We start from the raw sequence: 17615 nt of genomic DNA on the forward strand, positions 1-17615 counted from the left end.
TTTCTATCTGATCTCCAGCAGGGGGAGACTCCTTAAGCCTGCTTTCTATCTGATCTCCAGCAGGGGGAGACTCCTTAAACCTGCTTTCTATCTGAACTCCAGCAGGGGGAGACTCCTTAAACCTGCTTTCTATCTGATCTCCAGCAGGGGGAGACTCCTTAAACCTGCATTCTATCAGGGGGGGGGACACCTGCGATTGAAAAAAATCTATGAGTAGGCAACCACTTCTCACTTGATTCAGTACCTCAGGAAACATTTTCATACTTACTTTATGGTCTCTATCGCTAGTTTTAAGTCTTCTGCAATATCGAATTATGTTAATTTTCTGAATTGTGGTCCTGATTTTAAAATCTGCGCTGAAGCAGGGGGTGTTTTAGGGAGTGGCTATGATGTGATTGACAGTGAAAGTGTGTAACGTAACGTAGAGTGTAAGCAGCTCCTCCCTCACTCCTCCCTCTCGTCTAAAATAGTCACATCCGCCACCAGGATGGCTGAAATTTGGTTATCCTACATATTCTTATACTATGCAGGGCTAGAAGTTTGATAGTCTGAAAAACAAATAATCAAAAGAATATGCAATCAAAATTTATTTTTGTCTTACTTTTTGTCCTCAGAGTGTCGATATGGCTGCTGCCACCTGTCTGCTGACTGAAGATCAGTTCCTGTGCTCCATCTGTCTGGATGTGTTCACTGATCCAGTCACCATACCATGTGGACACAACTTCTGTAAAACCTGCATCACTGATCACTGGGGTAGTAAATTCCTGCTTCAGTGTCCCAACTGTAATAACTTTTTCAAAGCAAGACCTGAGCTGCAGGTCAATACCTTCATCTCTGAGATGGCTGCTCAGTTCAGACAGTCAGCTCAACAGAAAGCCAGCAGAAGCAGCTCAGTGTCCAAACCAGCAGACGTTCCCTGTGACGTCTGCACTGGAACCAAACTGAAGGCCCTGAAGTCCTGCCTGGTGTGTCTGGACTCCTACTGTGAGACTCACCTGGAGCCTCATCTGACAAGGTCAGGCCTGAAAAGACATCAGCTGATCGACCCTGTAGAGAACCTGGAAGGCAGGATGTGTACGAAGCACGATAAACTGCTGGAGCTGTTCTGTAAGACCGACCAGATGTGTGTCTGCATGCTCTGCACCATTTTAGACCATAAGCCACATGATGTTGTTCCTCTTAAAGAAGAATATGAAGAAAAGAAGGCAGAGCTGTGGAAGACAGAGGCTGAAATTCAGCAGATGATCCAGAAGAGACAACTGAAGATTCAGGAGATCAAACACTCAGTGAAGCTCAGTGACCAAGATGCAGACAGAGAGATAGCAGACGGTGTTCAGGTCTTCACGGCTCTGAAGGAGTCCGTTGAGAGAAGCCAGGCCGAGCTCATCGACACAATCAAAGAGAAGCAGAGAAAGCTAAAGAATCAGGCTGAAGGCTTCATCAAAGAGCTGGAACAGGAAATCTCTGCACTGAAGAAGAGAAGCACTAAGGTGGAGCAGCTCTCACAGTCTGAAGACCACTTCCACGTCCTCCAGAGCTTCACGTCCCTAAACACAGCTCCACCCACCAAGGACTGGACAGAAGTCGGCGTCCGTCCACCTTCATATGAGGGGACTGTGGTGAGAGCTGTGAATCAGCTGCAGGAGACGCTCAGCAAACAGATGAAGAAGCTGCTCGCTGAGGCCGAGCTGAAGAGGGTCCAGCAGTCTGCGGTGGATGTGACTCTCGATCCTGATACAGCAAATCCCTGGCTCATCCTCTCTGATGACGTAAAACAAGTTAAACATTGTAAAGTAAAAAAGAATCTCCCAGACAATCCAGAGAGATTTGATACTTGTGTTAATGTTTTAGCAAAGCAGGGCTTCTCTTCTGGACGGTTTTACTACGAGGTTCAGGTTAAGGGGAAGACCTAGTGGGATTTAGGAGTGGCCAGAGAGTCAATCAACAGGAAGGGAAAAGTCACAGCAACTCCTCAGCATGGTTTATGGATGATATGGTTAAGGAATGAAAACGATTATGAAGCTCGTGAAAACCCTCCAGTCCGTCTCTCTCTGAAGTCTCGTCCTGAGAAGGTGGGGGTGTTTGTGGACTATGAGGAAGGTCTGGTCTCCTTTTATGACGTTGTTGCTGCAGCTCTCATCTACTCCTTTACTGGCTGCTCCTTCACTGAGAAACTCTACCCATTCTTCAGTCCTTGTAACAATGGTGGTAAAAACTCTGCTCCTCTGATCATCTCTCCTGTCAATAAGTGAGTAGAACCATGCGATGTTCTACATGTAGATTCACTTTCATTTAATGTAATCAATGTATTTTATGGAAAATCAAATAAAATCATTTTTTATTATTTTTTTATGTTTATCTCCTATGTGTCAGGTTGCTACTAGAATGAACAGATTTGACAACGATTGATATTTTTAATGAAGTCTGGGTTATTCTAAAGACTACATTACCTGCATTCAAAACTGTCGAATCCTCAAAAACAATCTACTCAGAAATAAGAAGCATTTGCACGTTCCTCAAATGCCTGCCCGCTTCCTTTAAAACCAGTTTGGTCTGATCCTTGTCAGTCTTTCACACTGGCACAAATTACTGGGAAAACTCATGCACTACTTATTTGTAAATGCGAGCTTTTCAATATAAGGTGTTTTAAGGGTTTTATTTTTTAAAGATTTCAAATTTTTTAAAGTATCTCTGTTTGTCATGTTTTCACGGCTAAATTACGCAATAACTCTAGATTCACATTGGAACCAATTAAATTACGTTAACATTGAGTATTAAAATTTAAAAACATTTAGCTGCGGTGGTTTTAAACACCAGAGAAGAAAGGTTTCACCTCAACTGTTGTTTGAGGTGAAACTGTTGTTTCTGTCGTTTTATTTTGTTATCTCATATTGTCCACTTCTCTGCAGACTGTTGTTGAGCAAAGTGAACACATCTTTAATTTAATAAAAATTAAGTTTCCACTGGATTTGTCTTAAAAAAAAAACTTCACAAATGTATTCAGTACTTAAGTAAAGTACCTCAAACCTGTACCTTTATAATACTTCATAAGTCACTGCATGTTTTAAACTGCTGTTGTACTAAGTATACCAAGATGATCTGTAGATGAGGATTTGCTGTTTCTATATACTGCGTGTGTGTGTGTGTGTGTGTGTGTGTTTATATATATATGCTTGTACTTATTTATTCCTCCGATGATGTACATGCCACCGGAAGACGTTTGTTAAATACGTTTGTGGTGCCAAATATTTGGCATGACACAGAAATGAAATGAAACTAAAGTTATTTTAAATTAAGATTTTACAAACAAAACATGATTAGTTCATTAAATATGATCCGTAGATTAGACTTAAACTACCAACAAGTACTTGTCAGGTCTCTACAGAGTAAATCAAGACAGCCAGCTAGACTATCTGTCCAATTTGAGTTTTCAGTTGCACAAATTAAAATGTTTTTTAACATACATGTTTCACCAAAACAAGTTGTCAGAAAAATTATGTTGTAACTAACCTTGGGATTAAAAATAGACAGTGATTTTAAACTTGACAAACAAATAAATGCAGTTGTAAAATCTACTTTTTATGATCTCCGCCTTTTAGCTAAAGTTAAACAGTTTTTGTCTTTTAACAGTTTTGAACAAGCTACACATGCTTTTATTTCTTCTCGTTTAGACTACTGTAATGCATTTTATAGCGGTATAAATCTTAAAGCATTTCAACGCTTACAGTTAGTCCAAAATTCTGCAGCACGTCTTTTAACTGGAACCAAAAAGCGCGCTCATGTAACTCCAATTCTCGCCTCTTTGCACTGGCTTCCTGTACGTTTTAGGATTGATTTTAAGATTTTAGTGTTTGTTTTTGAAGCTGTGAATGGACTGGCCCCAGCTTTTATCTCAGACCTCATCTCAATTTATAGGCTAGCGCGGTCACGGAGGTCAGAGAGCCAGCTCCAGCTTATGGTCCCCAAGACAAGACTTAAAACTTGGGGGGACAGGGCCTTTTCTGTGGTTGGACCTAAACTCTGGAATGCGCTGCCCCCCCCACGTCCGAACAGCCTCAACAGTCTCGTATAAAGACACATTTTTATTCTTTGGCTTTTAACTCCATGTGAGTTGTGTGGTCCTCTGATGTCTCGTATTGTCTTACTGTATTTTAGTGTTTATTCATTTTATCTATTTATTTTTTTAAACCCTCGATTCACTTATTTTGTTTTTACCATATTTTATATTAATTGTTTTGTATGTTTGAGTTTTCTGTGCAGCACTTTGGTAACTTTGTGTTTGTAAAATGTGCTCGAGAAATAAAGTGGATTGGACTGGAAAGAGTCACTGGATTCAGTCCAGCTTTGTTGACTTGCACGAGGAGCCAATGTGCTGCAGTGGGTCCAGAAGATTGACTGAAGAGCGAACTCGGCAGTCGTCGCTTCCTACGTTGAATTCCCCCCTCCTTTCTCCATGGTTACCACGTCCCAAACCGCTGCACTAGCTCAAAGCTCATTAAAATCTCGGCCTGAAATGTGAAGGGAGTGAGACTTCCAGAATCTGGAGGGAGGAAGTCTACCCAAGTTCTTTGAAGATAAATGTGAATAATACGCCCTTGGGTGCTTAAGACATGAATGGCTGTTATAAGTGATACAAAGAAAGACATTTTTAGTTTTAACAGTTACATTTTTCTAACAAGTTTCATACCAAGGGTTATTTTCCATCGTTCCTGGGGCTCCGATGATGTCGCCCATGACGACTGGCAACGCGAGACTAGGTCCACTGTGACTTACAAGGTAAACAATGTACTTTTCACTCCACTACATTTGTCTGACAGATTTAGTTTCATATCAGATTAGTTTTTCCTTCCCTTCCTGTTTAGTGAAGACTATTTATCTCCAGAACGTTTGTGATAAACTAAAGGATTTGAACTTTATTTACTTTGAAATGTATTATTCACCTCACTCTGGTTTGGGACTGCCGGCATCTCTCTCCTCCAGGGACGTCCGTGTCCATCATCTCTATCTCTCTTCTGAAAATCAGGGGGAAACCGGTAGAGAAACCTCCAGAAGACTGATTAAGACGAAGCTCCACCCAAGGTTTCTGGACAACAGCCAGCAGTAGGCTTCCTACTCTGAAGGATGTCCATAAAAACATAAGAATATACAAATAAGTACATAAAGAATAGACTTACAAAAATTAGAATTATATCCTTTGTTCTTTAGACTTACCATATGTGTTCGCCCTTTACATTTAAGGATCAGAACATGTCTTTTATAAAGCGTGTCATGTTGTCAGTTGGCCAGCAGATGGAGCAGTAACCCAACAGAAAAGTGCTGAGTGAAGCGCTTGTTATAAAAAGCAAGTACTTTATTGAAAAATACAGTCACATATCGGTCAGAACGTGTTTTACATTTTTGCAGCAACATTTTTATGTTCCTTTATTCAATTTTGATGTTTTATTTACACAATAAATACAATTAAAAACCACAAAATAACCTTAACAATACCAGGTAACAACTGTTGTCTTCTGCAGGAACACTGAACACTGCAGATGGCCGTTGACCTGTCGGGGGTTCAGGCGGGGTTGGCGTTGGACTGTGTGGAGAAGGGTTTGGTGACGGTGCTGTGGCAGATCTGGTAGCAGGTTTGGATCTGTCCCTCGTCGTCCTCTGCTCGGTACGCCGTCAGACACAAATCCATCCACGGATGTCCACCTGACGTAAACACAACAACACATCTGAGCGATGATGAGGAACATGGTTAACAAGCATTAGACTTTGTCTACCGCTTCAAAAAAGACAGAAAACTCAAACTGGTGAATGTGTTAATCATGTATGTTGTTGTGTTTTGGAGCTGCAGCTGGACTAAAGAGTTTCACATATCAAACTCTTAAATCCAGCTGTTTGGGGGTCTGAGAGATGTACCGGTGCTGCCCTCGGCTGGACAGAGGGCTTCCATTGTTTGGTGAATGCTGTTTTGAGCCTCCTGATTGGCTGCTACGTCCTCTGCCGACACGCCAAAGAACGCCTCCTGATTAGAAAGACAAACAATCGTCATCTCTCGCCTCATTACAATCCCCTTCAAGTGGTTTCAATTGATGTAGTCTTACTTTAAGATGTTTGATTGTTTTCAGCCCAATAATGGGAACATTTGAATTCCCTATGCTGAAAAGTTCTGATGGATTTCATTCATCAAAACTGCATCAAAACTTTTCCTTATCAGAGACTTTAACAGAGATCTTAACAAAATTTTGGGAAATAGCTAAAACACAATGTGGAAATTGTTACCTGGATAAAGTGCTTTATGAGTAACTGCATGTGTTGTTAAATTGGTGAAATAATTATCTTTATATGCTTGTATTTTGTCAATTTGCAAGTGTTTTTTAAGATGCGAGGGACCGTTTCATTTTAAAACACTGACAGAATCGGTGTTAGCCGACAATTAATTTAGTTTTTTGTTTAATTTTCCATTATTCTGCCAATATATAATAATGTTAATAATAATAAAAAGGAGTTCAGAGTTCTTAAAAGGCTTGTTTTGTGCACTTACTTACTTACTGCTCCACAGGATAAAGAAGAACCGTGAACTCTTAAAATCGAGGATGTCAAAGTACAGACTGTGTGGTTCCTTAAATAATTAACCTATTTTAAGCCAAAAGATGTCAATTGATGTTCAGATGATTGATTACCTAATTGATTACTCGGTTCAACACTAAATCACAATTTCAAACATTAGGTCCATTATATACGCCTTGCCTTGTATCAACACTGCAGTAAGTCTCACACTCACCTGGAGTGTTGTAAACTTTCTTTAAATTTAGATAACTTTATTAGGAAACTGGTTTGGATGCCCAGTGACAAATAAAAGACAAATCCCACGTCACAGCAGACATCCTATATGAAACATACTGCAACTATAGCAATAAAACAAACTTTATAATACTCAATACTGTATGTCATCTTGGTAACGGTTCAGACAGATAGTAATAAAGTCGGATCTAATCTCCTCTGATCCTCCAGACTCAGCAGAATTTTAAATGTGCTCCGAGACTCACAGCGTCTCTCCACAGGAAGACGTCCAGCGTGTCGGTGGCGTCCTGCAGCTGGAGCTTCATCAGCAGGACGAACTGCAGCAGCTGAACGCCCAGAGCTGCAGACCAGGAGAGACGGGCGAGATTAAAACACTGATTTATTCTTTCACGGAGAAAAGACCTGCGGCTAGAGCAGACCTGAGGTCAGCCAGGAGTCGTTAGGAGCTTTTACAAACCTGCTGAATCAGGAGGAAGGACACGGAGACTGACATGATACTTTGTCCAAAGGTGTGAGCGGTTTGGTTGTTTTAAAGCCAGGAGGACATTCGCCTGAAGATGGTCTAGTACAGAAACTTTTCTTACTATTGAACTATGTATTTAATTGCAAGTTAGACACTATGCGGGAGTTTCTTTGCAACTTTTGACCTGCTAGTCCCCCTCCGACACACCTGTCTCACGTTCTAGATGTGCAACGTTTTTTTCTGTACTAAAATTGGGAAGACACGAGACGGGAAATCACAGGACGAGCACACAAAAGTTTTCCCGTTGGAGTAAGATTATTGTCTAAAGTGGCTGGTGTTGTGAATGGCTGGTGTGGCAGAGTATTTAAAGATGTTCGTGTTCTGATTGTGACAGCCCTCAATGACACCTGCCGCATTAACACAAGATGCAATAGACAACGCCAGTCCCGTGCCTCTATGCCAATCCCATCCCAGCTGACTATTACTGAAGCTGCATTATTTACTTTTTTGGCCACTTAACCAAAGAAGCTAAAAACACAACAGCGACATTTTGAGTGTGAGCCAGCATTTCCTGTGCGTTTTCTCAACCTCCAATGTTTCCTCCGACAGTTCAGAGATACAAACTAAAATCTCCTCTCACCTTCTGCTACGATCTTCTCATCAATTAATTCGACTCCTTCAGCCCAAGGCTCCCTCACTGCAGCCTCGGAGCAATGCTTACACCTGCAACACACACAGGGAACCAGAAAGAGATGATATTAGAGACAGACTGACATCCAAATGTGTGACGTTTTTGTAGCAACTGAATGATTTTGATGACGCAGAAACCGAGTTTGCCTTCCAGGATTCTCACCCGTAGTACGTCTTCCTGCCTCTGAACAGGAAAGGTGCCGACAGGTCGAGCAGAGCGAGGTGACCTGCCGATGACCTCACAGGCACGATGTTCTGGTAGCCGGCGGCGAGCCGACACGTTTCCTCCAGAGTCGAACCTGCAAGACACCAGAACCTCTGTCATCAGAGGTCAAGACCCGCGATGCCAGACCTTCCTCCACAGCGCTGCGGAGGAGGGCCGAAAGAATCCCATGCTCTGGTTTGTCGGCATTTCTTTAAACCAATTACAATTGTTCCGGACGGCGCTAAGCACCGGACGGAGCCACGGTGCCGCTGCAATATAGGATCGGGAAGGAAGTTGTTTTGGCGGAACGTGTATGTTCAAAAGTTGTTTTAGAATACAGAGAAAGTCAGATAATTAATACCGAGAAAGTCAGATAATTAATACAGAGAAAGTCAGAGAAAGTCAGATAATTAATACCAAGAAAGTCAGAGAAAGTCAGATAATTAATACCGAGAAAGTCAGAGAAAGTCACTCCTATTTTGTTTTTAACTGTCTATTCATGTGTTTCATCGGTTTTTGATGCTTATGATTTTTAACTGTTTGTACTTGTGTTTTATCTGTTTAACTGATTTTATGTAAAGCACTTTGAATTGCCCTGTTGCTGAAATGTGCTCTACAGATAAAGCTGCCTTGCCTTGCCTTAGAATGCCAACACGGATAGGTTTAGATTATTAAAGCATGTGTGCTTTCCGATTCCTATGAAAAAACCAACCATATAAATTACATTCTGATGAAAAATCTGATGGACCTGCTTTGAATGTTATTTTTTCATTAAGACTAAGAATGGTAATGTTGCTGCAAAATCTTTAAGAATTATGTAAAAGAAATAATCAAAATTGGGTTCTAGTAAATACATAAGCCTACAAGCTCAGCTGAAATGAAAGGTGACGGTACATGAACAATCCCGGTGGTCGATACAGACTACCGGAGGAGTCTAGGATGAACACTTGACTTTGGGTTTTTGTGGGTTTTGATGGCAGCAGGAATAAACCTTTCATTCTCCTGGATGACAAAAGATGTTTTCCCTTCAAATGTGTTCAAAGATAGAAGTTTTTACATTTGCTAATTCAAAAAACCCAACAAACGAGGAGAATGAAAACTGTTGGTTAAGTTCCTTACCCATGAGGAAGATGAGCTCTTTGCTTTTGTTCTCAGACATGAGCTGGGTGGACATGTGAACAGTCAGTGTTCGTTTGGGGGATCCTGAGGACACCCCAGGGACATCGACCTGCCCAGAGAGCGCCCACGGCGGGGGACTGCAGGGTCCAGAGTCCTTGGACGCCTCAGAGAAGAGACCTGACACAAGTTCATCATCTGGGACCTCCTGCCTGAGATCACAGGGAGATCAGATGGGTCCTTTTATAACAGTTAACAAATCTACAGTTTGATGAACTAGTTTGTAAATATGCTTTTTATGGTTATCCATCAAGCTCAATTTACTTTCAAAACAAACAAAAAAAGTGTTATTTAATTAAGAGCATTGTTGACGATGTTCCATTACATTTTTGCCATTAAGGTTTTTGTAAAACATATACAACCATATATTAATTTTTCAAATGCTCCTTTCAGGAAAGGTTAAATATAAACCTCAATTTTCAAATTCCTCTTCATGACTTCTGGATCATTACCGTGTTCAGTTGGATCGCATTGAAGTTTGTAACTTTTTCAAGTTCATATAAATTCAGATTAACCAACTTAAAACACATTAAAATGTCTACTGCCACACATGTCTCCATCTGTATCCCCGGGCAGGAACTGAAAACCAACTAAAAACCTCAAAGCAACAAAGGAAACCACTAAAACCGGTTTAACTCGGTTAACCGGTTTAACTCAGTTGGTTGAGCGGGCGCACATATATAGAGGTTTACTCCTTGACGCAGTGGCTGCGGGTTCGATTCCGACCTGCTGCCCGTCGCTGCATGTCATCTCCCCCCACACCCCACTCAGGCTCCCCTTTCATGTATTCAGCTATCCTGTGGAAATAAAGGCCTAAAATGTCCGAACAAATAATCAAAAAAGAAAACTCAGCACATTCCTAATGTAACCCTTCAGTAAAAATAGTATGTCTGTGCTTATGACAAAAACTGTGTATGTGTGTGTGTGTGTGTGTGTGTGTGTGTGTGTGTTTATTTGTGCGTGCCCACATTGATTTACACTTGCTGCAGTAGAGTTTCAGAGCCTGGTGGAGTTTGCGGGGCTCGTAGGATCTCAGCTGGACTCTGACGTGGTGAACCCGACCCGGATCCGACCGCTTCACCTCGGACAGCGTCACCACGTGCGTGTCGTGACCACAGCTTCTCTCTTGACGCAGTTACAGATTCACAGACACAAGCAAAGTTAGTCTCGCATTTCCAGACCTTGGCTAGTCCACACAGTAATATCTGGGATCGGAGACAAGTGTGCTCTGGTTTATTGGCACTTCTTTAAACCAATCACAATCGTCTTGGGCGGCGCTAAGTGTCGAACAGAGCCGCTGCAAAATCGCTTTGGGAAAGAACTTGTTTTGGTTGAAAATGTGCACGTTAAAAAGTAGTTTTAATCGTGCAACAGAAAACTCAGATTGGACAGACAGTCTAGATAGTTGTCTGGATTTACCCTGCAGAGATCTGAGGACCAGTTGCAGGTGACGGACAAAGACATCCGGACGAATTTCCAGTGGCAACAGAACAAACCCAGAAATGAAATTTCGTTGCTATAGACTACAAACAAAATGACTTTTGTCAACTTTAAAAGAGGAAACATAAAAAGCTTACTAAGGGTTATGGAAATAAGTATTGCGCTTTCTAGCCTGAAGTCACAGCCCTCGGTAGTCTTCCAAAACAAAGTTTAAGAAGCCCTTAAGTATCATTAAAACATAATTTCAGAAATAAATGCAGACACCCTTGCATGAAGGATCATCCCTGACTTGTTGGGGTAGGAATATCTTGGCACCGATTAAGAGGCCAACAATTTGATTATAAACAGATTATCGATGCAACAATTTTTTTAATGTAAATTTCCATGCAGGATTTAAAAAAAGAGTTTGTTAGATTTTGACATATACAGTATTTGTCTCACACGTTTTAATGAAATGTTTTGTCTACTGAGGTTTTATTGTGTCATTCCAGGATTAAGTTAAACATGCTGAGTCACCTTCGTTCTCAGTGGTCCTCCATGTCAGAGGCTTGACTCATGTTTAAAGGTGGAGAATCGGCTTCTTACACCATGAAACATGAGGTGGTCACATGTCATGTGATAAAGTAGATCAACAGCCTTTATGTGTTTTACCTAATTACTTTATGCACTGTATGTCTTATTAGATCATGTGTATATAAACGTGTTTTTTTTTGTTGTCTGTACTATTGCCTAAACTCTAAGTTGTTGCCCATTATCAGTCACTCTTTTTTCTGATTTGTACAGACAAAAAGAGACAAAAGAGACAAAAGAATGTGTTGATTTAACCACACAGCGCATGTTGAGTGTATGTAATAATCGATTATTAACTAATCAGAATCGAATCGTTCTAGAGAGAATCGCTATGGCTAAAAATCTACTTTTTCCCCACCACCCCTACTGTTTTGCTCATGTCAAATTTAACAAATTACTCTTCACCAGGACTTGAACATCTAGGAGGCTGTTCAACGACAAATGACACATAAGACCGAAGATGGTATCACAGGGATTCTGCAAAGATGCACACTTTTCAAAAGCCATTTAACATAGTGTTGAATGCATTTCAATACATCCAAGTATGATGAAAACACTTGAGTTTCATGCTTTAGGTTGAGTTTCATACCTGTGCTGCACGCCACTGCTTCAGCTTCTAAAAACAGAAACAGAGAAACCAGATATCAGAACACACAAATCAAGAAGAGATAAGGTCACACAGGCCTTTGAACAAACTGTACCCTGCAGAGCTGAGTGGGAAAGAAAGTCACCTGATCTGAAAAGCATTTAACAAGAAGGCTTTAATCCTGAAGCAGAGCTGCGGTTTCCAAAGAACTATCTCAAGATTAAAATCTGATAAAAGATTGCCTTTTGGATTTTGTTTCCACTAAAATACAACTCAGGATATGCAATACCATAGAGCTGCAAAGATTATTAGACTAGTTATCAAGTATTAATTAATTCATCCATCAGTTTGATCCATATTTTATGAGAACAGAAAGAAAATCTGATTCCAGCTTCTATCTATCTATCTATCTATCTATCTATTCTAGTGTCTTCTCTCCTCTGTGACAGTAATCTTAATATCTTTGAGTTTTGGAGATTTAAGGACATTTAAGGACGTCGTCTTGGGCTTTGGGAAACACAGATCTACATGTTTCACATAAGACCAAACAGCTGATCGATAAATCGAGAAAATAATTGACAGTCGAATCAACAATGAAAATATTTATTGGATGCAGCCCTCCAGTAACTATTCACAACCAATAAAATCAAACAAAATGAAAGCCCTGAGCAAACAAGAAGCTTCCAAAGAATGTGAATAAATGAGATCAATTTAAATTAAAGTGCGCTTTTTTTTCCAGGTTCAACATTGCATTTAAAGGTTGTACCAGAATAGGTTTACATGGTTTCTTTTTCAAAAAACACCATATTGTTGTTGTGCTACACATTGCTGCAACTCCTCTTTTCACCCTGTGTGTTGAGCTCTCTGTTTTAGCTACAGAGTGAGACATCTCACTTGTGTTCCATCTCTGTTGGGAGTTGCACGTGTACAGTAGGTAAAGACTACTAGCCAGTCAGAAGCAGAGTATGAGGGCCCTGACAGTACCTAGGTAAGGACTACTAGCCAGTCAGAAGCAGAGTATGAGGGCCCTGACAGTACCTAGGTAAGGACTACTAGCCAGTCAGAAGCAGAGCATGAGGGCCCTGACAGTACCTAGGTAAGGACTACTAGCCAGTCAGGAGCAGAGTATGAGGGTCCTGACAGTACCTAGGTAAGGACTACTAGCCAGTCAGAAGCAGAGTATGAGGGCCCTGACAGTACCTAGGTAAGGACTACTAGCCAGTCAGAACCAGAGTATGAGGGCCCTGACAGTACCTAGGTAAGGACTACTAGCCAGTCAGAAGCAGAGTATTAGGACAGACCATGCTAGCAGCTAAGCGAGTATTATAACGTGTGTTACAAAGTGACAGACTTTTGTCACGGAAGTAAAGTTTGGACTACAATCGAGGTGTTTGGAGAGGTTTGTGAACAGTGTTTTCTCTTGGAGAAGGTAACTCCCTTTGGGGGGGACTTTGGGCTTTTTCACTTTGTAAACCTATAACATGAACAAAAAAGATTTAAAAATCGTATAATTTTAGCACTTTAAGTGTTAAAAAAAAGCATTAAAAAAAGTCGGAATTCTATTTTTAAAGTCGGAATATTTTACGAAAATATTACAGACAACTATCACTGTATTACTTTGATACTGAAGAGAAAAAATAACATCAATAGAGTTCTGCAGCGTCTTTGTTCCTCTGATTTCGGAGGACTTTTATAGACTTTAAGAGACCTTGTTTTTTACGTCTTTGAAATGTTCAGTACGTTTTATATAGAATGAACGATGCATATCAGGTCATGTCATGTCATGAGCTCAACGTCTTGTTTTCCTTCTTCGCCTGCTGACTCTTAAAAGCCCTGGATCAGATAAAATAATGGAATTACTTAAGTTTGTCCAAAGCCGAATTGTTGGGCTAGGTTGATAAAGAAGTGCCATTTCAAAGAAGAACGTCCGTACTCTTCTTGCAAAGAAACTGCGGCCCAAATATTTTGTCCACTCAGAGTTCTACAAAAAGCATCAGGCCTGCAGGTCTGAGCACAGACAACCTGCTGCAGCTTTAAAAGATCTTAAAAAATAAATAAATAAATGACTAAATAAAGCTGTCTGTGCGGAAACCTTCAGGTCACAGTCAGAGTTGGGACTTTTTTATTGTATCCCCAGTGAAGCGTGGGCTTTTAGGAGGCCCTGCTAATGGAAGCAGCTCCCCGCAGCTTCAATCTCTCCCTCCGTCCTTCTTTCTCTTAGAGAGGAAATCGGTCCGTCTGAGCAGTCAGGATGTTCATATCCCCGCTGCTGGCAAACACACGTTCATTTAATCAAAGACCGGCCGGCGGCTACCACTCACATCGCTCTTTTCTTCTTTGCATTTTAGTCACGCAATGAAAATATTTAGATTTGCTTTTTCAGTCATTTGTCAGCAGACGCTAAAAAGGAGGTTTACTGGGGAAAAACAAGACTAGTAGAGTATTTGCAAGGGAGGTGTTTTAGTTTCTATTCAGACGTCCGCCTCACTTTGGGGCCTGTTGCGCAAAAGTAGAATAAAGATACCCAGGATGAGTGAAAAAGCGCAGTTTGACTTAGTGTGCAACCATTTCTAACCATGTAACAACTGCTACAGTAGGGGTTTAAATCAAACTCATGACAACAATAGTGACAAGTAATGCATGTTAATAAAAATAAAGCAGAACACATGCGGGAGACAACGGAATAACTGTTAAACACGTTTATTTCGGATCAGACGGCAGCTCATTTAACACATGAGACTCCAGGATTAATATTAGCCCGGCTGTTAGCCCGGCTGTTAGCCCGGCTGTTAGCCTGCTCTGGACCAGGCTAGCCGCAAAGAATAAATCTCCATGGTTACTTGCCTGGGTTTAATTCAATCTAGTTTCGTGCAACCAAGTCAAAGCTAAATTCTTCCAGGATTCATTATACCGGCTTAGTACCTTATCCTGGTTTTGTGCAACAGGCCCCTGGTCCGACTGAAGAGATACGCTACTAAATTTAATAAATCCAGCTGTTTACACCGGCCACGTAACAATGCAGGTTTGAGTCATTTCGAGGGGGATGTGTGTTTATTAGAGTTAGACTACGAAAGACAACCCACTCCCCAAAAGATGTATAACAAACATCTAGGGTTACATGTATATGTCCTTCTTAACTACAAACATGTTTCCCAACGATTTCAGACGCCCCTAAAGTGGACCGTACCATCTTAACCACGCGCTCGCTCGTTTTTTTGACGAGGGCCCGTCTGAGGCCAATCACAGGCTGATTTAGCATTAACGTAGAACAACGGCGTAGGCGGAGGGGGGGGACACCCATAACATTGTGAGCGTCAAACACTTCATATCCTGCATTTATTCTAGTTTTTGCACCAATTATGGGTGCAAAGGTCTTTTTTTATATAAAGGAAATAACTGTTCTCCTGTATTGCTCAAAACTTTCTGAATATTCAAAACATAACACGTGTTTCAGGAGGTTTTATTTTAGGAATCATTAACATCTTAACAACAAATCTGTTAGAGAATGAGACCTTGTTAAAACCAGAAGTTCCAAGGTGTAAATCTACATACATCTATCTTTATTTTATTTTGTGCATGGTTTGAGCCCCTGAACGGTTATTTATTTATTCTGGGGAGACTTTCATATTTCTTGGAGAGGACAAATGGCTTTCTGGGATAACAGTATCAGGAAATTGAGAATTAAAAAAAAAAGCCAGACAGATTTCATATGACTCTATATTAAGTCAGTGCTAAAAGCTACCTGGAGATTTGAATAAATTCAAAATAAGATTGTGTCATTGCACGTGGCTCAGCTGTACAGGTACCCTCCTTCCTTTTCCTTACTCTCTCTCTCCAGGGGTCTGGGTCTGAGTTGAGCGGTGACTTGGGGTACCCCCCTCATCGCTGTTTCATTGAATTAAGCCCACGACATCTCGGAGGAGTACATTAAGTTAGTGCTAAAAGCCAATTTGAGATTTGAAAATATGACCATGTGTAAGTTTCCAACCGAGCCGCCCCACTGTAACTGGTTTAAAATAACATCTTAAAAATACACATCACATCCCCCCCCCAGTGGCTTATGCCGGGCTGGGGCCGTTGCATTATACCGAGGAAAACCCTGTCCATCCAGTGGACTTTTGTTAGTTAATGATTCAGTGGAAAAACGGATACATTCAAGACCCGTTCAACATCCATTTGTACCTAGAGACTCAGGTGGAGTGCTCCAGATCTCCAACATCTCAGAGTCATTCAGCTCGTCCTTGTCTTCCTCTGGGAACGCCTCCATGACTCTACAGAGACATAAACAGGAAGAAGAGGAAGAAAAGGAAAAGGTTGTGAGACTTGTGATATCACACACACACACACACACACACACACACACACACACACACACACACACACACACACACACACACACACACACACACACACACACACACATCCATCTACAGTACACACATAAGTACAGAATCAAAGGGTTTATTGCCACAATAAGTCACACTTATGTGGAATTTGCCTTAGGGAAAGTTGCAAACATAAACAAATATATTAAACATTAATATAAAATAAACAAACAGAAACAATATATATATATATATATAGTTTCTGTTTATTGTATATATATATATATATATATATATATATATACACACATACATACATAAGCATAATAACTGTTGCATAAGGAAAAAAAGAGGCTGAATGGGTTGAGTCCAGAATGTGCAAAAAATCAGGAGAAATTATTACAATTTTGCTATGATTTGTCTTTTATGGTTAAATTATGCAGCAGAATCAGAACCAGTAAACAGAACCAGAGTCTGCAGCATGAAGTATGTTTCCTATAATGACTTTATTCTTAGCCTCAATAATCAGTTCTCAAGTATATTTGTCCCTCGTCTCCTGCTGTACCTCTTCAGCTCCTGCACGACGGGGCTGGTCTCAGGAAGAACCCGGATCCCCCGGCCGTACGCCGTTCCTCCGTGCAGGTGAAACGCCAGGTGGTCCACCTCCTCAGACTGACTGCTGGTGAGGCCCGGCACCTTACTGGATCCGGGGATCGCTCGCAGGTTGTAGATCCGCAGGAAGTCCCCGGGCTGATAAACAGGCAAACGGGATACTTAACACACAAATTCATTGCAGCGAGAGGGAGGAAGATCATGAAGTACACAAAGGCCTACTATTTTAACGATTTAAGCACACAGGGCCGAAATCCAAATCCAAATCCACTTTTAATAATTTGACGGTGGACAAAATGGTCCATGAGCTGGGTGCGTGGTTCAAATGGATTGTATGTTGTGTCTTCATTAATTCATAGGTTTGTTTAGGGAATAACATACAATCGACCAATCAGAGTGTCATCTTCCATTCCCTTTAATAGCCAGATACCTTGGCGCATTGCTATTATGATGAAGGATTCCACAATGTAATATTTCAGTGTGCCAATGTGCTCTAATAGCAGCAATCGGCACAATGACTATTATTGCCCATACATATCATTCCGCCTCTTTTTTGTCCCGCTACTAGTCACGGAGCGTTGCCAACACGTGCACGCAAAATCCATCAACATCATCAAAAACTTCTGACTGACATACAAAAGGGCAAACAAACAAACCGAGACGAAAACATTACCTTTTTGGCAGAGGTAACAAATGACTCATATAAATAAGTAAAAATTGGCGGACTGATAAGTTTAAACCTGCAATAAGTATTTT

The 17615-nt window shown here is 41.0% G+C and overlaps 1 protein-coding gene and 1 pseudogene across 1 annotated transcript in view; one reads left to right on the forward strand and one right to left on the reverse strand.

The window, feature by feature from the left end:
* The window catches only part of LOC117949727, a 9353-nt pseudogene extending 7052 nt beyond the window's left edge, over positions 1–2301 (forward strand).
* A 3149-nt stretch (positions 2302–5450) lies between these two features.
* pot1 (protection of telomeres 1 homolog) overlaps positions 5451–17615 on the reverse strand; it is a 68579-nt gene continuing 56414 nt past the window's right edge. The window contains exons 11-20 of the mRNA XM_034880229.1: positions 16813–16997; positions 16093–16193; positions 11926–11943; positions 10295–10451; positions 9270–9478; positions 8109–8244; positions 7896–7978; positions 7038–7132; positions 5908–6013; positions 5451–5697 (exon numbers count right to left, since the gene is read on the reverse strand). Of these exons, the coding sequence (XP_034736120.1) occupies positions 5558–5697; positions 5908–6013; positions 7038–7132; positions 7896–7978; positions 8109–8244; positions 9270–9478; positions 10295–10451; positions 11926–11943; positions 16093–16193; positions 16813–16997 (1230 nt within the window). The 3' untranslated portion in view covers positions 5451–5557. The remainder of the gene's footprint in view (positions 5698–5907; positions 6014–7037; positions 7133–7895; positions 7979–8108; positions 8245–9269; positions 9479–10294; positions 10452–11925; positions 11944–16092; positions 16194–16812; positions 16998–17615) is intronic.

Source organism: Etheostoma cragini, chromosome 8 (genome assembly GCF_013103735.1).
Source record: "Etheostoma cragini isolate CJK2018 chromosome 8, CSU_Ecrag_1.0, whole genome shotgun sequence".
NCBI lineage: Eukaryota > Metazoa > Chordata > Actinopteri > Perciformes > Percidae > Etheostoma > Etheostoma cragini.